Below are 21816 nucleotides of genomic sequence, written 5' to 3' on the forward strand. Positions count from 1 at the left end.
AATTTGTTACTGTACAACTGCAAATCTATGCATTACTTTGTTATTGCAACTATTGCAATTATGCTATTACCAAGCAACTTCTCGCATGATTGATTTCCAATATCTAAATGCTAGATAGTTGTTTTGAATTTTCCAACATAAAAACACTTAAGAGAAAATTAGTTAAAAAATTTCCTCCTGACTGGACCATTTGAAAGTTGCTAAAAACCAAGGGGGGAAAAGAAAAGAAAGGAAGAAGAAAAATAGAGGGAAGAAGGGAGGGGAGGTAAGGAAGAAAGGAAGGAGAAAGGGAGGGAAGAAGGGAGGGGAGAGAGAAAGAGAGGGAGAAACAGAGAGAGAGGGAGAAAGAAAGAGAGAGAGAGAAAAGAAGAAAGGAAAAAGAAAGAGAGAAAGAGAGAGAAAGGGGAAGGGAGAGGAAGGGAAGGTAAGGGAAGGGAGGGGAGGGGAGGGGGGGGGGAGGGGAGGGGAGGGGAGGGGAGGGGAGGGAAGTAAGGGTTATAAGGATGGTCTTAAGTCAGCATGAAGGCTGTTGCCTGGTTAAATGTCTTGTTAAAGGTCACAAAACTCAAGGATAGCCAACAATAAGGGCTAACAGAAAATTGCTCAATTATTTTTTTATTAGGATAGTTATTTGACAGAATGGGTTGTTAATCACATCAGGTCACAAAGTTCTGCCAATGTCCACATTTGTGATAATTTCCTTATTGCTACATGTATGTGCTCCTGGGTAAACTAATAGTGTTGTTTTGGATGTTTATTTAGGCCATAGCACACTACCCTGCCACTTGCTTTTCTGTTCTTCCTCCCCTTTCCTCCAAGACTCTCTTGTCTACTCTCCTCTAGTGATGAGACACTTCACACCTAGAGGGAATGATTCCATGCTTAAAAATGATGAAAAAGAAGACCTTTCCATGCCTCATGTCTGAATCTCCAATGATCTGCAGCCAGTGTCACAGGGGTTGTTACACACAATTATACCCACCAAGAGGACACTATGGGGGCGGGGCTCAATGTAAGAGCCAGAGGGGAGAGTGAGATCATTTGGTTGGAAACTATGGCTCCCACAAGGTATTATCTTCTCATTTTCTTCTTGCTTCTCTCTTCTCTTTAAACCATTCATTTTGATTTAAAGACTATTTATGTTTTGGGGGACAATTTGGGAAAACAAAGTTAGAAACGATAAGAGTTGACATAACTAATGAATTCTGTTGAAAAGCTGGGAATTTGAGAGAGATTTCATATAGTCTTAAAGGCTCTTTGCAAACCTATTTCATGTAGCCACAAGAAAATCTCATTTATTTGGTCCTCTGTAATTCATAATTATCGTATTTAAAAAAAAGTGCTGTTTACTCTGTGGAAAAAGGAATTTATGAAGCAAAATAATAGGGGAAATGAGATGTCATGATGAATGTCTTTGTACTTCAGAAGGAAACACTTTCAAATGCTATTTAGGAAAACACATTTTCATGAAAACAATTGCCACAATGTGCAAAAAAAAAAAAAAAAAAAAAAAAATCCCTGAAATCAGTTTCTTGAAGGACCACTACTTTGCAAGTTAAAACATTAATTTTTCCTATCTGAAAGTCAGAGATACAATAAAACACTCTCTTGACACAATGTTTAAGAATAATCATTAAAATTCAACTTAACATAGGCTTTTTGGGAAAACAAAATGTTTTCTTTGAGAAATGGCTCTGTGGTAGTCATTCTTTTCTATGGGCCCTTTGATTTCCCACAGCCACCACCTCCTGAGTAAAAGATGAGATGAATCCCGCACTGAGGAGATACCTGGGGAGAAGGAGAATGTATCATTTCCACCCTCAGCACTCGTACAGTTTACTGGTGAATTGGGATTAGCATGGCAGAAAAGAAGAGAAAGAATAAGAATCTAAAATAGGGATGAGAAAATGAAAAAGTACTTCTAGTGAAAGCCTGAGGGAGCTTCTCCCACTCGCTGGGTACAGGTGCCTTGGACATTAGGAGTTTCTGTGCCGGCGCAGGGGCATCTGGCAGAAGAAGCCTTTGATCTGGGCACACGAGGGCATGAGCAACGGGCATCAGCACAATTTGGCTGCTCCCCGCCTTTTCCAACTGCCAGGTCTCACTGCTTATTCACCTTGGCTGGCAGGCATGGATTTGTCTGGCATCCTTCTTTTCTGTCAGTATACTCCTTACCCCACCAGAAGGGTCTAGATCCCGTGTGTAACAGGTGAAGGAGGAAGACACCATTGCAATGGCAAGTGCCTAGAAAGTCCATCTGAAAGTTTCAAACCCTTACCTATTGTCTCTCACATCCAGCATGCCCTTGAAACATCTAAAAGTGATATATTTTCACCCTTCCTCTCTTCTCAGTCTCACAATAAAAAGCTTTTAGAAATTGCTTCTGCTGTCAGAGGTGTTCCAATAGGAAACACTGAATAGCCATTAGTTCCTTTCTCAGCTCAGTATATAAGAGAGACAGAAAAAAGACAAATGACCCAGACATTATTGTACACACACTCAGGTGCACAAACACACAACATGCACACAAACTATAGAACCCTATTTTTCTTTATTTTGCATGGAGATAGCTAGTGGTATCTTTTAAGGGATGGAAGATATTTCCAGGGGGTAAGATTTTTACTAAGTGAACTGAAATCTCATTTCTACTTAATTAAGAACTATGTGCTAGAAACTATGCAAGACATTTCACATGTGTTATTTTAGATTTAATCACAACCATGCATGCAAGCTAGACATCCTCACTCTTATAGATGAGCAGACAGAGGCTCCAAGGAGCAAGTAACGTTGTATATGAACCCAGGAGGACCTCATTCTTCCTTTTATGTCAGTTGCTACTTCGAGATGTTTTTCATCAAAACCCCAGACTGCCTAAAACCTCAGAAATTCTTCCTTTAATAAAAAATATATTATTCTATAAGCCAGGCATCATTTGTAGGAATACAAAGCAGAACGCCTAGAGCAAGGCAAATAAACTCCGTGGGCATCTAAAAGTATGCTTGATTGTTCTTTAAAAACAAACACAATTTTTTTCACAATAAGAAAAAAATAGTAATATAAAGAAATATCTCTTTTAATTTATTTTTCTTAGACTTCATGGTGGTGGGAGTATGGAAATGAGGGGCTTCTCATGGATGAGAGGAATGACTATTTGGTAGGCAAGTTAACTCAAACATATATCAATAGCAAACAGGGTGAGGCAGGGAGTACTGCACTGAACTGAGAGTCAGCAAAGTTGGTGGCATTTATTTTTCTATTTCTTGCCAGCTGTGCAATATTGAACAGGTCATCCAACAACATCTAACATGACTGTAAAATACAGATAATACGATCTTCCTTTCCTAGCTTATTGGTCTGTGATGAGACTCAAATATATATGTGTGTGTATGTGTGTATATATATATATTTTTTTTCACACATATATGTTTTGGAGACAATATAGTGTTCTCCAAATGTAAGGTGTCATTTTTTATTACAAAGAATGAAGTCGTTGGAAGTAGACTAGAGAAAATAATGCAATTTAATCCATTGCTCTGTACTCTTGCCAGATTCAAAGGCATTTGAAATATGGCAGATAGCAGGAATTTTCATGAAATAAGCAAGCATCATTTACTAAATAAATGAGCCATGCTCCAGAGAGGTGTGCTTGTACTTAAAATATTTATATTGTCAGTATTTTATTTTGTAATAGTAGTGTTTCTGGAAGCATTACAGTGGAATTACCTAAGGTGGTTGTTAAAGATGCACATTCCAAGGCATCTCCAGCCCTTCCAAAGGCTGGAATCCTGCTTTTCTTTTTATATACTGCCCAAGGGATTCTCAAGGACACAAACATTTAAGATTGAGTACAATATGGAACAACTCCCAAGATAAGTCAATTTGAGTTACAAGAATTTTACTCAACGTGGAGTTTCATGTAATAAATTGCCTGCGTTTATGAGGCATTTCTTCTTATTTATGAGAACAAGGTTAGATTTTGCACCCCACATGAACTGCTGAGTGCCACAGAACAATAGCCATCATGAGATCATCTGCAGCTGGTGCATAATCTCATCCTAGAGGCCCCAAGGTACATAAGGGCAACCATCTCATCATCAGCTCCACTGCATCCAGCGACTTCTTTTTTCCTGGTTTTCATTTTGCTATAAAATTGCAATTTCCTAAACACAGAGCATCCCTTCCAAGGTTTGTTTATAAGCAATATTCTTTAACATAATAACTGTGAAAGAGCACAGGTAACAGCTTGTTTTGCTACTCTGTGATAATTAGTGTTCACCATTGGTTTACTACTTGGTATTCTTTTGGCATAAAGGGTACTGATTTGGAGTTCAACAAAACATTAAGATGTTGTTAATTATGTTTTCAATGTCTGAAATTCTGATTGCTGGAAATTTTCCCAGAAACAATCCTTCTAAGGTAAGGACAAGACTCATTTCACAAGTTACTTCAACCCTTCTCTTATATTTTGGAAGCAGTTAATTTAACTATTTCACTTTGTTTTCACATGAAAATGTTATACAAGCCTCAAGAGTTCCAGGAAAACAATTTCATCTCTAACATTACTGCGAATTGTGATAAACCATATAGTTTAGTTATACACCAAAATTATAAAGAGCCGGGCAGGATCTTGTACAGATGAGAGAGGCAGGCAAACTGAGGGGAAGCAACCTGCCTCCTAAGAATAGCAATTGATCAAGAAAACTTACTATGCATCAAGAAAGCTAAGGTCTATTCATATGTTTCTCATCTGATACTCACATTAGCCTAATGAGATCAGTATTATTTCCACTTACACATGAGGAAATAGAGGCACAGACTAGTAAATTATCTAAGGTTATACAGTTGGCGAATAACAGAGCTCATGAGTTTAAAATTCAGCTTTTAGAAAACACATATCTTTTATTGCAGGGTCTTTAGTGTTCCTCTGCCAATATCCTCAAAATCAAGTCTGGTCAACGTATATCAAAAATCAAGAATTTACTGACTAAATCATAGTCATGATAAATGCAATGATATAAATGATCATGTTTGATATACTGGCTTAGGGAAAATATTTTGCATGTTTTTCCTGAGGTGGTCAACTTAGAATTGACGAGGATATGTCAATAAGAAGCTGCTGAAATGTATCCAGTCTGAGAAAAAATCCATTTATTTCTGAAGTAGAACATGATGCTACCTGCATGTTCTCACTTATAAGTGGGGGCTGAACAATCAGAACACATGGACACAGGGAGGAAATTAACACACACTGGGGCCTATGAGGGAACCAGGGGAAGGGAGAAAGTATCAGGATAAATAGCTAATGCATGTGGGGCTTAATACGTAAGTGATGGATTGATTGATAAGTACAGCAAACCACCATGGCACACATTTATCTACATAACAAACCTGCACACCCTGCACCTGTTATTCTGGAACTTAAAAATAAATTTAAAAGAAAATGGTGCTACAACAGTTTCTTTGCTCATTCAACCAATGTTTCCAACAAACCTACAAAGTGCCAGACACTGAAAAAGGCATCAGGAATATAAAGAAGAACAAAATGCTATGGAATAGAAGTAAATAAACAATAATAATTTCCCCAAAAGGACAGCTGAAAACAGGGAGGCTTTAACAGAATAGAGAAAATTGTTTTCCAGTTTGGAAAGGGTCAAGTCTCTGTAATTGATGTCACTGCTGTCTTCATGAAGACAAATGGACTGTCATTTTCTGGGATGTTCCATTAGAAACACAGAGGTGGAAGAAGCCCCGCTCACGGGAAGGCTTGCACTCGGGCCTCACAAACCCTGCAACTTTGACTGTTCCCAACAGGCACCTTGCAGAGTAGATGGTGAAGCAGATGCAGAAGGATCTACTTCAGTTTATACCCAAGAGAAAGAAAATAGGCTCGTGTATGCCCAAGCCTTTCTCCCTTTGTCTGCTTACAGAGAAAGAGAAGTTTTTCATCATAGCACACTGAGTTTATGGGGCTGAAAGAAAGGGTCTAGACCATCTAGCACACCATGAAACACGAGGCAGAAGCTCTTTCAGGGCACTGTAATTCCAGCTACTGTGGTTTAGCTAAACCTTAACAACAGATTGGAGAGTGAAACTGAAAGTCCGGAAAGGCCAGGGTATGGGAGAGCCTGCGGAGGTGTTCTCTGGCCCTCTCCTTCCACTCCAATGAAGTCCTCACACTGCCCTCAGCACTGAGGTGCACTCCACCTCCACTCAGAGTTCTGAGACTCAGACATCCTAGGAAGAACAGGCAATGCCTAGCAGGATCTCGCCTGTCTGCTTCTCCTGACCTCATTCTCTCACCACCATCTTCCTCTCTCTCAGTACCACACATAACCTGGTTTTAGCCAGATGAAGCATTTACTATTTACCCTCTAGAGTGCTCCTCTTGATCAGAGTTTAAGGCCCAGAGGAAAAGCTTGTTGGTCAGTTTTCATTGATCCTTCCCCCAAGTCTACTAGACTCCTAAGCAGAAGACTTAGTTGCTTCCTCTTAGGTGTTCCCATAACACCTCTACTATGTTTAAGGCTTTTCCCATGTGAGATCATCACAGATAACAGTTTTCATGGCCAAGTACAAGTCAGAGAAACATTTAAACAGAGAAACTATTATTTTTAACTTTCACATCCCAGCACTCAGCACAGTTCATGGCACATAGTAAGCCTCAGAAAATGTTTGTTGAATGAGTGACTAACTGAACTAATAGGATTGTGTTATTCTCCATTCCTCACCCAAATCACACTTAGAGTACTTTTTTTTTTGAACCTTTGACACAAATCCATCCCATAATAAGGCACAATTAACCTGTGAGGAAAAAGCAGAGACCTGAGGATAATGTTTGAATGAAATATGACTATCTCCGGAGTCCTCTTTCAGTCACCCGATGGGAACAGACTTGCAAGAATGTTGTTAAACATTCTAATCATAAAGTAACCAAGCTCTTAGGCTTTCTGACGTCCCCACCCTCCTCTACTCTAAGAAGAAACAACTAGTTTACAACACGATTTTCTCCATTTAGCTCCTGCATAGCCTTTCCGTTCTCCTTTTCATTCATCCATTTCACAAATATTTATTGAGCGCTAATCAAATACGAGACATCATTTTAGGATCTAGGGATATAATAATAAAACAGACAATAATCTCTCAATAAACTTTTTATTCTAATGGCAGAAGAAGATAATAGATAAGTAAGTAAAATATGTAATACTCCTGGTAGGTCCTAAGGAGTAAAAATGAAGAAGGGAGGAAGACAGAAAGTGTCAGGGGAATTAAAGCGTTAAGATATTAATAGAATAACCAAAGAGGTCCTTCCTGACATTTGAGTAAAAATATGTAAGATGGAAAGGAGCAAGCCATGCAGATATTATCCTGGAGAAGAACATCCTGGGCTGAAGGAATCACAAGGGCAAAGGTTCTGAGGTGGGAGTGTGGCTGGAATGTTCAGGAAACAGCCAAGAAGCCACAATGGCAAGATTAGGGTGAGCCAAGGAAAGCATGCGGGAGATGGAGTGGGAAAGGAAACGGTGGCTGCGGGAAGAAAGGAAGCCACAGAGCTGAGAATCCAGGTTTCAGAAGTGTCAGATGTGCAGATGTCGACATCCATGCAAGTTTTGATAGGAGGGCTGGCTAATGTGGCCATGCCCCAGGATCCAAAGTGTTTCAGAAGTAAGGAGAGGGATGCCGTAAAAGTCAGAAGATGACAGCAGCATTGAGGGAAGTGAATGATTCATTCTGCGGACATTGGATTTGAATGTGAGTGATTTTACAGCAGAGGGAGAAAAAGGGGTTTGCAAATGGCAATGAGGAGAGAGGATGATGTCTACCCCTCTTGGAGGTCCAGGGTTAGGAGGGGCATGAGAGAGAAAGCAGCAAGGAGTGAGCCTTGCGGGGGAGGCACAGTCCTCAGTGGAGAGCCAGTTCTCAGATAGAAAAGGAAGCAAATGGAAAGAAAGACCAGAGAAGAGGCTGTGGATGTTGTGGATTTTTCTGATGACTGACTTTGAATAGCAGATGGCCCAGGAAAAGGATTTCAGGTTTAGAAAGGGTGGGAGAGGGAGAAAGGAAAGGCAATTCTCTTCTTACTCAGGTCCTTTAGGCACTCCCCTGGTTGCAGTTTTATTTTCATCTTTTCTAATCCATCCTTCTTTCATCTTTGTACATTTCTTTGGTTTATCCTAGCCTGCCCCGTCTTATTTTTCATTACTAGTAATTTTCCTTTCTGTGCCTTATGTCTCTGAGCCTTCTTTCCATCTTATCTTTCAAACTTTCCTTTAGATGTGGGCCATCTTTTTTCTCAAGCTTCCCTCTTTTTTTTTGTTCCAATGTTTAATCCTTCTTTCTAAGAATAATCCATGTGGTTGTTTGCTTTGAGGATGCTTTGAAAGCCTCTGGAATTACTACAAGGAATAATGCTCTGAGCGTTGCTCTTCAGACTCACATCTTTGGCGCATAGCAATGTCCCTTTCCTCACCTGGACTTTGACAGGTTCCATCCAGTGCTCCAGAGTGTCAGCAGTGATGTTCTCAGGCAGCGTCACGGGATCACTGGGGGGGATTACACACAATGGGGAACACGCTGCACCTGAAAGAACAGAAGATTTCAACTGACTTGAACTTCCCAGATCTCATTCTTTTTCTTTCAGGAATCAGTATCTTTGAGTTTTTAAAGAACAATTGCTTTCATTATGGGTCATCATATTATGATGTTGTAGGCAGGACTGATATTCATCTACTGTGTTCATGTAGGGGTACTTTCATACTAATTGGTAAAGAGACTCTGCCCCAACCTAACTCCACATGCCTCAAGTGTTCTCTTTTCTGTCTTGTTCAGCATCATCCCTCCTCTGGAATGCCTGGATTTCTGCATGGTCTAGTAATCGAAAGATTAACTCCTGGCCCAGCTGGCTTCCAAGACCCCCTCCAGAACTCTAGCTAGACAAAGTCTATCCTGATTGGCTTATGACTTTTAAGCATATTTAATATCATTCCTGTTTACCTGGTCTCCTGGAAGCTTATAATTTTAACAACTACTACCTAAGAACTTGACATGGTGGTGGTGGTGGTGGGTGGTGGGAAGTGGCCCAGAAATTATAAAATTACTCCAGGGACTATTCTATCTGTTGCTACACTAAAGGTAATTGCACTGGAAGCCAATAAACCTATTTGATTAAAGGAAGAAGCAATGAAGAATCAGAAGCAGAGACTTTGGCCATGTGTTAATCTCCTGCAGAAAAATCTTGTTTTATTCCCTTGCACACAGGGTCCAAATGTCTCCTAAAATTATATTAAGAGAAAATACACTCTTTAGATTCTCTACTTCCTCATCTATAGATCTGATGATTTCCAAGTTTCTTTTTAGTTCTATCTATGTGTAAGAACTAAAATAATATTTTGATTTTAAAATAATCAAAAGAACTATATCCCTCTTAAGAATTCTAGGTATGTGAGTATATGATGTTTTAATGCAGAAATTAGAGGCTTGGAAAATGAGAATCTGTTTGTGCAAAAAGATGTGCCAATACTTTGGGAGGCTGAGGTGGGTGGATCACCTGAAGTCAAGAGTTCAAGACCAGCCTGGCCAACATGGTGAAATTCCATTTCTACTAAAATCAAAAAATCAGCCAGGTGTGGTGGTGGGCACCTGTAATCCCAGCTACTTGGGAGGCTGAGGCAGGAGAATTGCTTGAACCCAGGAAGTGGAGGTTGTAGTGAGCTGAGATTGTGCCACTGCATACCAGCCTGGGTGACAGAATAAGAGTCTGTCTCAAAAAAAAAAAAAAAAAAAAGATGTGCCACTCAAGAGGCACATCTGAATTCCCTGATACTCTATGCCTGACCACAAGACATCACTGTGCAAAGAGCACCTGAAAAATGGTAATGGGCTTCCTAATTAATGCAAATTATACTCATTGGCATTGGCTAGAATATCTGATAAAATTACTCCTTGCTAATACAGTTCAAAATTTAGGAGTAATCTTACAAGATTTCGCATCAGCTACAACTCTTTCCTATGTTGTTTAGGGCCAGCCAAAGCAAAGTTAACATCACTATAAATCATCTCTGGCCACAAAGACCTTTAATTGTAATTGCTTGAATAGGAAGTTGTCCACGGCTCTGGAGCCTAGTCCCCTGCAGAGAAAGAATGGCTAAAGAATGATGCATGAAAGAGGAATCTCAATTCATCCCTTTCAGTAATTCTCCACTCCAGTAACAACCACAGAGAATGGAGGAGCCTAGCAGACACATGGTATGTGGCTACGCAGTCCCACCTTTCATCCTGGAATTACAAACAATACCACAAATCGATCTGGTCTAGGCCCGGCAAAATTGCCATAAATCTCGTTTTTACTGAAGCAGCTAAGAGTCAACTTGCATTTCTGTCTATTCAGAACAGTGTATCTGATTCAAGATTCTGCTGGGTGGGCTGAGCACTGTGGCTCACGCCTGTTAATTCCAACACTTTGGGAGGCCAAGATGGGTGGATCACCTGAGGTCATGCGTTCAAGACCAGCCTGGCCAACATGGTGAAACCCCATTTCTACCAAAAACACAAAAATTAGCCAGATGTGGTGGTGGGCCCCTTTAATCCCAGCTACTTGGGAGACTGAGAATTTCTTGAACCCAGGAAATGGAGGTTGCAGTCAGCTGAGATTGTGCCACTGCATACCAGCCTGAGTGACAAAGCAAGAGTTCATCTCAAAACAAACAAACAAACAAACAAAAATTCAATTGGGCTTAATAAAAGGATAACATGGAAGCAGACTTTAAGATTCACTCCTATCCTTACCAATCCCGTATCCTTGTTCACATTTGTACTCCACGGAATTCAGCTCTGATGGAGGTGGTGGGCATTCTCCTTGCAGATTCTCACACAACTTAAAATCCTGGGTCCACAGTCCCTCTTTAGTGCAGAGGATAAGAAGCTACAATATCAAAAGTAAACATCTTCATTATTGTTTTGTTACGTTTATTGAGAGTTGAAAAAAGTGGTGTGATTAAGTCATAGTATTCTTCAGTTCTAGAACCTGGACCAAAAGACAATATTGGAATAACATGATGTTACTGGCCAAAAAAAAAAAAAAAAAAAAGCCAAAAAAATTATTTGCTTTTTCCAGGCAGAGGAATGATGATGACGAATTTTTTCCATTAATGAAATGTATTAACAATGTATTTTCGTTTATATATAGGAATATAATGAGCTATCAACCAAAGCTCATGGATTCAGAGCTCTTTTTGGAATTGTTTCCCAGACGGTGTTGTTTGGCACTGATTCATTTCTACTATCACACAAATGCTGCTTGTGGCAAATGTCAGATTTTTTCAAGATGAGTTTCATTGAGTGAAACCAATTCATGATGTTTCCTAAAGGTGTGCTTTTGCCTTTCTGCTTGAATGGAAACATCATAGTTGCTTTTGGTCTCACCAAAATTCTATTCCCTTTCTCCACATGTGTGCTGATTTGTGTAACTCTTGGTTCACAAATTGTACTCTATCTAGAACATAGAGAGTAGCACTAACTCTCAAAATTCAAAAAATTAAGATTTTTGAAATGTAGATAGCCCTTCCTTCACATGGTCATCTTGATGGTTCCTTAACCCATCACTGCAAACAGATGTGCTTGATTTCTCATGGGTCTCATTTTGGGCCATATTATTTTCACATCTGTTCAGTGGTGCTTACCTTGGAGTACTGGAAACTAAGAGAACAGGTGCAAAAGGAGCAGTCAAGGACATTGATCTTTGCCTGGGAAATCTGCCTGACTTTCTATCTCATCAATGTGTGCGGTGCTTGAAAAGATTCTAAAATAAAATTGCCTTTAGTAACACAACCAAGATAAGACTGTGTTTTTCATTTGAGACCTTTTGTGGTAAAATCCTAGGGAAAAGAATAGTCAAACAGCACTTCCGGCTTTGCTGAGGAATTTGTGTTTCTGTTCAGGACTCTGTTCTAGAAAAAAAATAATACTAGGTTTTCTAGCCAACTTATATCAGTGGCCATCCATGAGAGGAGATCATATTGCTAAATCAGGATCCCAGCATTCTTTTTGGAATACACCTGGTACCCTACCCATTGGATTCTTCTTCTTGTCTCACAAGTTCTGAACTCAGGAGAGAATATTCCAAAAATGTGGTATTTTCTGAATTTTCTAGTGCATAATACCAACACTCCTGATCACAATCCCAAGTCCCTGCCTGTTGGAATTCCTTAGAAATTTTATTTCTTCTCAAATTTCTTGGATTGGCCATTAAGATTACAGCACAGCCTGATCCAAAATAAGTTCAAGAAGTCTTCCTTACCTTTTCACTTTCCTTATTACAACTGAGCACACACTGGCTGTCCAGGTTGAAGCCATTGGTACATTCATACATGCCTTCAAACACAGGAGGGGGTGGCTCACACACCACAGGAATGCAGCTGCCTTGCTCCCAGATACCACCTTCCAGGCACTGTATCTTCAGGAACTTGCTGATAAAATATAAAACAAAATAGCTCATCAGAATCGCTCAAGAAGTCATGAAAGAAGACTTGATCCTCAGCAACATGGGATAAGAATTAGCAAATAGGCAGGGACAGATGGTTCCTGTGAGCCAAATGTCCCACTGTTCCAGGCTAATTTCTAAGTCATGGAACTAAAACTAGTAATGTTCATTTATTGCTCGAAGCAGTGGTAGATGTTGTGTAAAAATATTTGATCTTTTACTCTTAAGGGGGTTAGATAAATAGCGCAGCATCTAAATTGCAGTTTGGTTTTCTCTGAGACTTTCATCTTGGAAAATATTCACATCTAAGTACAATGAAATGTCAGGTAGGATGGGGTACAGAAAAGGTTATCACACATTCAGAAGACCGATCAGAAGTGATTTGAGGACCATCAATGTTGATATGGCAATATAACCGATGAAGTTGCTACTATTTATTGGTTCTTCAGAGAGAGAAGAAAGTGCAGCAATATAAGTCTTCTTTTAAAATAGAGACTCTGAACCTAACTTTCGGATAATAACTTCTGAGATGACTGCTTCATTTGTTTACAAGTTAAAGGTATGAAAGAGTTCATAGCTTTCCCCAGTTTCTCAAAGTAGACATGACTCAATACTGGCCTGGAAGAATTGATCCTCCTTCTCAGGCACAGATGTGGTCTCCAACCAGAGAAACAGGATTTCATGTCAACTGGAGTCAATGGAATTAGGGTCCTTGCTACTGAAAATTCCATTCCATTCCCCTTTTGACTCACTGCAGTTCGAAAGTGGTTTCCATGTTGCTGTTTTAACATGTCCACTTCTAATGCAAAACACTCCTGGTTACAGATAAGTTTGCAATTCTAAAATATAAATAACCCTTGACCATTGACTCTTTCAACCATGTGGTAGCTTTAAATTACCATTTTCTAGTCTAATTATGACCCTTTGAAGGTTAAATATTCCCACCAACTTGTGCTTGTTGTCTTCTGACTGCTGCGCAGTTCCTCTTGTGGGCTTCCACAGCACTCTAACCTTATGCTAGTGAAACATTTACCACACTGCTTTATAAATGCACATGTGACTGTCTTTCCCATCAGACTGGAAGCTTCCAGAAGCCAGAGGATATGTGGTAGTCTTGTTTTTAATTCATTCTCAGCAAACTGACACAAGAACAGAAAATCAAACACCACATGTTCTCACTCATAGGGGGGTGTTGAACAATGGTAACACATGGATACAGGGAGGGAAGCATCACACACTAAGGTCTGTGGGGGTGAAATAGGGGAGGGACAGCGGGAGGTGGGAAGTTGGGGAGGGATAACATGGAGAGAAATGCCAGATATAGGTGATGGGGAGGAAGGCAGCAAACCACAATGCCATGTGTGTACCTATGCAACAATCTTACAGGTTCTTCACATGTACCCCAAAACCTAAAATGCAATTAAAAAAAAGAAAAAAAAAGAGAACTAAAATAATATCTGGTTTATATTCAGCATTAAATAAATATCTTCTGAATGGAATCACTGAATTGAAACTAACACCATGTCAGGTACATTGCAAGGCACATTTGATAAGTACCAAGTTGAATCATTATAATACTAATAAAATCATGTTTTTATTTCCATTTTATAGAGACACACTGAAGTATGTTAAGCAATTTGTCCAAGATGTTACATCACAGAATTCATTTAACTTCAAATAATTTTACTAAAATATTTTAATAGTTTAACATATATGAAAAATATATATTTAGAAATAAGTGGACGTTTTATTATTAAATAATTATTTAGATTCATATCTTTATTCCTAAGACATTTTGCAATAGAAATCTGATTTTTGGCTGGGCACAGTGGCTCACTCCTGTAATCCCAGCACTTTGGGAGGCTGAGGTGGACAGATCACTTGAGGTCAGGAATTTGAAACCAGCCTGGGCAACATGGCAAAGCTCTCATATCTACAAAAAAATATAAAAATTTTCCAGATACGGTGGCATGCACCTGTAGTGCTAGCTACTGGGGAGGATGAGGTGAGAGGATGGCTTGAGCCTGGGAAGTCGAGGCTGCAGTGAGCCATGATCATGCCACTGCATTCTAGCCTGGGTGATAGAATGAGATCATGTCTCAAACAAATCTGATTTTTTGAACTGGAATTTTTTAGCATCATAGTCTGTGTGGACATGCATCTTCTAGCTATTAAAATAAATACCATTTTTGAGCTATATTTCAAGTGTTTGAAATAAATATTTCAATACTATACCTATGTATATTATTTTTATTTACATATATTTTTATTTATTTATTTTTACTATTTTTATTTATTTATTTTTTTTAGAGATGGAGTTTCACCATGTTGGCCAGGCTGATCTTGAACTCCTGACTTCATGTTATCCACACGCCTTGGCCTCCCAAAGTGCTGGGATATCAAGCATGAGCCACCACGCCTGGCTGTGAATATAGCTGGGTAACCACCAGGCAGATCAAGATGCAGAATATGTCCATTACCTAAGAATTCCCCCTTGCATTCCTTCCCAGTTAAAATTCTCCCACCCTCACGGCATATAGTATTTTGCAATACCACACTCTTCTGACTTTCATCAGCATAGAGGAGTTTTGCCTGGTTTTGAATTTTATATAAATGAAATGTACTGCTTAGTAAATTGCTTCTTTCCCTCCAGAAAGATGACGTTTAAAAATGTCTTTCCAAATCTATTTTCAATGAAGGGCTTGCAGCTCTTTTTTACTCTAACGAGGCTCCTTTTTGTCCCTCTCCTAGAATGGATATTTTACTCCTCCTTCACACTGCAGAGTTTATATCCTCCCAGGGACTCTCTTCTTTCTACCACCTCCCACAGATGAAATCCTTCCCCTACCTCTGCTGAACTGACATCCCCCAGCAGGAGAGAACAGGCAATACCACTGACAGCAGGGGAGAGGGACGACTGTAAAAACCTTGCATGTCAGCATGGTTATAAAGGAAAACCCTTGCTTGGCCAGGAAGATCATATTTTGACTTCATGTGGTATTTTTCTCTGAATTGGTTGGAATACTTCAACCATGGAAATAGTCTTCCCTTTCCTTGCCCAGAGTTAAAGAGCCATTCAAGAATGCCAATTTCATATATTTCCTTGCCAGTTTAATAACCTCAGGGGTGAGAGCAGACAGATCGAACTTGGATGGGGAAGAAGAATTTAGCCTTCCATTGTGGTACTCGGACAATGCGACGGGCCCTGCGCTACAAACCACCAGCAATACAGTGAGGGGGATGGCTAGAAGGTGGCAAGAGAACAGTGCAGTTATATTCGACCCCCACGGAGAGGAGGCATGGCAGGCAGGAGCTGAAAGAGGGCAGCAGAGAGAGAGTACCGATTCCCTAGGAGGTTCTGTTTTCTTTCTGCAGGGGTTCCTTTGCCCCTCTCAGCTTTAGGATTCTCTTTCCTAACGGTTTCTTCTCCTTTCTGTAGAAGACAGCTTTGCACTATCATCTCTCCATGGACCTCCCAGGGCTTCTGCATCTCTCTACATCAGACAACCAACAGTCTCTAAGCCCCACCCTCAGCCTTCTAGCAAAGCTTTGCTAGGTTAAGTTCCTCGGGGCCCAATCGTGAAGGCTGTCTCATTCTGCCTTATGTTCATGTCGTGGATCCCAGCTATAGTGCAAGTCTTGAGATTTCATGGTATGGAACTTGGCACTTCAGTGCTATGAGCTGGTCCTGGCCATTTTGTTCCAAAAGAGACAGTGATTGTGCCAGGAATTTAGAGTGTTCTGGATTCTTCACAGTTCCAGGAAATTTGGTTTCCCCATAGGGCCCTTGAAGAAGACTGAAGTCTGAATCTTGCCAGCCATGCTGCTCATGTTTTTGTTACCTGGTGCTATGGACTAAATGTTTGTGGACCTCACAAACTCATATGGTGAAATCCTAATGCCCAATGCGATGGTATTTTGGGGGTGGGGTGTTTGGAAGGTAATTAAGTCACAAAGGTGGAGCCCTCCCAGTTCCCTTGTGAGAAGACATGTGAGAGCTTGCCTTCTCTGTGCTCTACCATGTGAGGACACAGCAAAAAGACAATCATCTGCAAACCAGGAAGGTACCCTCACCAGATAAGGGATCTGCGAGCACCTTGGGCTTCTCAAGCTCCAGACCTGTGAGATATAAATCTGTGTTGTTTAAGCCACCCATCAATGGTGTTCTGTTACTGACTGAGACACAGCAGTGGATGGACCGATCGCCAGTGCCTCTGCATTTCTTCTGGTTTGATGATGTTGAGGAGTGACCTTTGACATCTTTAAAATCATTAACGAAAAAACTGGTTTATTCACAATGATCCTTTCTGTACGACTTATGCATCAGGAGCTAAATGACTCCTTGAAGACATGAAGTGAACAGATTGCATTTCAAAGAATGATGGCATTGGATACTAGACAAACAGACAGAACCTAACTAGGACAGAGATTCCAAGACATCTTTGATAGCCCATGCCATGTACCTTCCATGTAAAACATTATGCTGGCTGTCTATCAGCTAAAATATCTCATTTGTAGGCAGGAAATCACATTAGTAACCATGAAGTGATTTACCCAGTGTCACACAGAAATTCATAGATTTCAAAGTTTTCAAATCATAACATTCTGATTTCCATAACATAACATAATGATTTCCAAATTACATATGTAGACCAATCCCATCAGAATTATGTAGAAGCCACTTAAAAAATCTAGATTGCTAGGCTTACTGAATTAAACCTCCTGAGACTGGCCCAGGACTCTGTGTCTTTAAACTTGCCAGAAGTTTTTAGGTGCAGCCAGGTTGGCAAACTACTAAGATCCTTGCTACCTTCACATGCTGGTAAGGTATAGAAACCAGAGAGCAAAGATCAACCACCTCAAGCCCTATGACCGTCCCATTTGGTCTTTGCTAAGCATCAAGCCTTTTGGCTAGGGTTGTTAGTTGGGCGTTCTTGCTCTGTGATTTCTTTCTTACTCTGTAAATGGTATCCCAAGGAGTTGGGGTTAGGGGAAGGTTTGTATTTATTTTCCCTCTAACTTCTCCAGACAAATCAACACAATTTCCAAGTTAGAAGGTGCTTTTTCCAATTTCCAGAACTTATGGTATCCACCTAGTGCTGAAAACCCAGCTGTGCTCTTTCTGCTTCTTAGGTCATTGACAGAAATAAAGATCTTGTAATCAAAACTTGGCTGAAAGTTTGATTGATGTTGCTTGAGACAAACATAGTCTACCCCATTCTTCTATCACCACTGTAGGGTTTTCAAGAGTAACATTGAAAAAGTATGATTGGTTGAGTCCTAGAGAATTATCATGTCTTTGCCAATCAAGGGCATCTGGTGTCTCCAATGGGTACTCCCTCAATAACAGCAATAACAGAAAACAATAACATGTAGACCACTTAAGTGCTAATTATTGTATAGAAAAATATACATCTATATTCTTTTGTCCTCAAACCCACTGTGTGATAGGAACTGTTATTGTCAGAGTTCTTGATTCTCTCGCTCCACATATTAGCCTCCTCAACCACCAACAGCTTGGTGAACGATACCATCATCTGCCCTGTTTCTCAAGATTGGAACTTAGACACCATCACTGATTCTACACTTCCTCTCAATCTCATCTTTTTACTCACCCCATCTGCTTTCTTCTAACCTGTCAACAAGTCCTGTTTCACCTCCCAGGTATTTCTGAAAAATGTCTCTTACGTCAGCATCTTCACAGCCACAAACATTAGCACAAGCAACCATTGCTCACTTCCTAGCTGGACACCCCACTTCTCCTCTGGGTCCCTTCCCATCCAGTCAGCAAACACCAGTCAGAGGGAACTTTCATAAAATAAATTTCCCTGTGTAGAACATTTTTGTTGTTTCTGTTTGGATGAAAAATCGTATCTAAACTTATTTCTTTAGCCCATGAGGTCTTGTGTGTTCTGACCCCATTTTCTCCAACCTCATTCAATGCCATGTTCAACTTCCTTAGTGTGCTTCACCCACACTGAACTTAGAATCCCAAGCATAACCCATGACCTTTCCAGGCACAAGAGTTGGTGCCATTCTCTACAGTTACAATGCTTTTCTTTTTTTATCTTCTCCTGACTGGCTCCTTCTTTCTTCCTAAGCATAATTCTCACCATCCCAGTGCATCCTTATTTTGCCCCTCTTTTTCTTTTTTAATCAAAGCATCTTTTTTCTTTCATAGGATGCATATCCTGAAGTATTTTGCATATTTGTTTTACTTGCTTATGATCAGCTCCCACCATAGAATATGAGCTTGGTGAAGGCAATGCATTACTTGCTATGATATTCCCATTGCACAGCACAATGCTTGGTACATAATTGCCATCAATAAATACTAGTTCAATGAATGTATAAATGTTTATTATATAGATGAGGTAAGATTTAGAAACATAAAATAACTCACCTGGGGTTATCTAACCGGTTGAGGGCAGAGCAGGGATTTGCACTATTATGAGTCTCATGCCAATGCCTATATTATAATATGGAAGCACTCGTGTTCCTACCAATGGAGCTACAGATAAATTACCTCTCCTCACTTACTGCATTTGTACTGAGGAGCCCCAAATTCCATCATTTAGAATATCCCTAAAAAGGACATGTAAGGGAAAGAGACAATTGCATGATTTCCATTATATGAATTAGAAAACTAAAGCATTAATTGGTTGTGTTTTGTCTGATACATGGTCAGTTTCTGAAGTGAAGTTAGAAAGTCTTTTCACTCGGAATACAGTTTAGCCTCTTACTACACACAGTGTTACCTAGAGCAGCAATATTAGAATCACCAGGGAGCTTGTTAGAAATAAATCTCAGGATCTACTTCAGACTGACTCAATCAGAATATGCATTTTAAAAAGACCCCAAAATAATTCCTATGAATATCAAAGACTGAGAAGTAGTGATCTAGATCATTTTAAAAGACATGGTTCTCTACTTAGCCCCAGATAGAACCATCAGAGCATGTCCAAACCTCATGCCAGTTTTCCTCTAACAAATTGCAGGCCTGGTTTCCCAAGCCAATATGCTAAATAGGGAGCAAGTGAACTTCAGACCTGGTAAATCTATAGCCCATCAGAGCTATTGTGCACTCTCTAATACCAGGTCTTCTGATGTCATGTACACGCCCTTTCTACACGATAAGAAATAGCATCAGCAGGACCATCCGACAAGACATAGTGGCTTTGGCCTTCCATTCTTCTCTGACTCAGAAAAAAAAGTCTCCTACAAAGCTCTTCTCCCATGCAAAACAGAGCCTCTCTGAGAAAATGAGCCACCTGCTAACTCCTAAAAGTGTGTAGACTATTTTACTTCTATGTCCCACCCCTTACTTTTATCTCCGGACTTTCTTCTCCTAAATCTTGTGTCTCCAGAATGGCAGGTACAATAATGCCTGGTCCCTAGGTCTGAACACCTAAGCCCAGTGTCTCCATTTTCCATTGTGGATATCTTAATCTTCTACATCTTCTTTCCTGGTCTCTCTCACTTTAAATTCAACAGTCCCCACTTCATCTATTTTCATGAATTTCTTCCATTCCCCATGCAGCCAACAGGTTTTTCTACCAAATATGGCCAGGTTACACCCCAAATTCAAAACAACCTGAGGTTTCTCTATTTCATGTGATTTAAATTCAAATGTATATAATAGCTGTTAGCATTTTTTCACAAAATCCAAATATCAATTCTTATCAGCACATGTTTGAGGAACTGGAAATTACACTGGAATTCGGGGACTTGAAACATGAAAACATTTAATAGGAACCTTTTTTTCACTATCTTTTACCATTCAATTACTTGTCCATTTATACATTCACTCAACAAATATTTATTGAGAACCTAGAATATATCTATTTATTATATTAGGTCTTACAGTTGTAAAAACAAATACGAATATTATACTAGGGTTGGAATACTGACCTGAGAGAGCCACCAACACTGCCTGCAGACATGAAGAATAACAGCAAAGGAAGACTTTGAGTGGGTTCATCAGGTAGAGAAGTGGAGGAGGATATGCTGGGCAGAGGGAACAGTGCAGGTGAGAACCCAGAGATTTTCAAAAGTCTTAGCCAAAAGTATAAAAGGAGAAATGGAGGAAATATGCATATCCCCTCCACCTCTCCTTCCCTCTCTCTCTTTTCTACCTGTTGTGAGGAAGAGCCTGAGGGAAGTCCACTGAAAGGACATGTGCTTTTTCCAATTTCCAGAACTTATGGTATCCACCTAGTGCTGAAAGCCCAGGTCTTTTTAAAATGCATATTCTGATTGAGTCAGTCTGAAGTAGATCCTCAGATTTATTTCTAACAAGCTCCCTGGTGATTCTAATATTGCTGCTCTAGGTACCACACTGCGTGTAGTAAGAGGCTAAACTGTATTCTGAGTGAAAAGACTTTCTAACTTCACTTCAGAAACTACCATGTATCAGACAAAAATTCTGGCATAAAAGAGCAACACACTGTATACACTCAACACTCAACTTCAGAGGACAGGTGATCTCCTTTGTAAGAGCTCCTTTTGTCATCTTCACAAAGTTTCCAGCACAATAGTTCCTCCATGTATTGTTATATCTCTGTTCCTGATCAGTCTGACTCACAGATAGGTGTGACTGAAAGTGCTCACAGATAAATACACACACTTACACCCTCACCTGGGAATTAACTTAATCAACCACTTCAGGTCACTGTTGCTCCTTGAGAAAGCAACGTTATTTGCATGTCCCTTATGCAGAAGCCACAGCAATGATAAGACCCGAATCTGCTAATGTGTTATCAGAACCTCTAAAAAGCTGTGGTATACCTAAGGACCTGGAATATACACAGGTGGATTCTGCATTGGCCATACTCCTGACATCACATCCCTTGATGTGGGCTGGAAGGAAATGGGTTGATTAGCATTTTCCTTGCCCAGACTGAAAAGCGAGAATCAGAAGTCATGGTGGCCTCAGCAGGCCTCTAGTGGCTGCACTGAGAGATTCCCATCAGGAAGAGAAGTGGAGGAGGATATGGCAGAGTGTGGCAGAGTGGCTGGAAGCAGGTGCTTTGGAATCAGGAGACTAATGTTAAAGCTCTAGCCTTGGCACTTAATAAGTCTCTAACTTTAAAAAAATTACCGAACCTCTGTTATCCTCAGCTATTCCTAGCTGGAAAATAGGAACAGTCATGCATTCTTCACAGGGTCAAGAGTAGATTATGTGAAGTAGTGTATTCAAAGTATAATACAACGAATGGCACATGACCATGATCAACAAGCAGCAATTACTAGCTATCCCTCATGATCAGAAGATCTGCCCAGCCACTTGCTTCTCTTTCTCTGTGTGTGTGTGTGTGTGTGTGTGTGTGTGTGTGTGTGTG

The 21816-nt window shown here is 40.1% G+C and overlaps 1 protein-coding gene across 2 annotated transcripts in view; it reads right to left on the bottom strand.

The window, feature by feature from the left end:
- PAPPA2 (pappalysin 2) overlaps positions 1-21816 on the bottom strand; it is a 280840-nt gene that overhangs the window by 47613 nt on the left and 211411 nt on the right. For both annotated transcript variants that reach the window (XM_032291320.1, XM_032291319.1), the window contains 3 exons: positions 12293-12461; positions 10783-10918; positions 8468-8577 (listed from right to left, as the gene is read on the bottom strand). In XM_032291320.1, coding sequence (XP_032147211.1) covers positions 8468-8577; positions 10783-10918; positions 12293-12461 — 415 coding nt within the window. The remainder of the gene's footprint in view (positions 1-8467; positions 8578-10782; positions 10919-12292; positions 12462-21816) is intronic.

This window comes from Sapajus apella, unplaced genomic scaffold (assembly GCF_009761245.1).
Source record: "Sapajus apella isolate SASKATOON/1434 unplaced genomic scaffold, GSC_monkey_1.0 scaffold25, whole genome shotgun sequence".
NCBI lineage: Eukaryota > Metazoa > Chordata > Mammalia > Primates > Cebidae > Sapajus > Sapajus apella.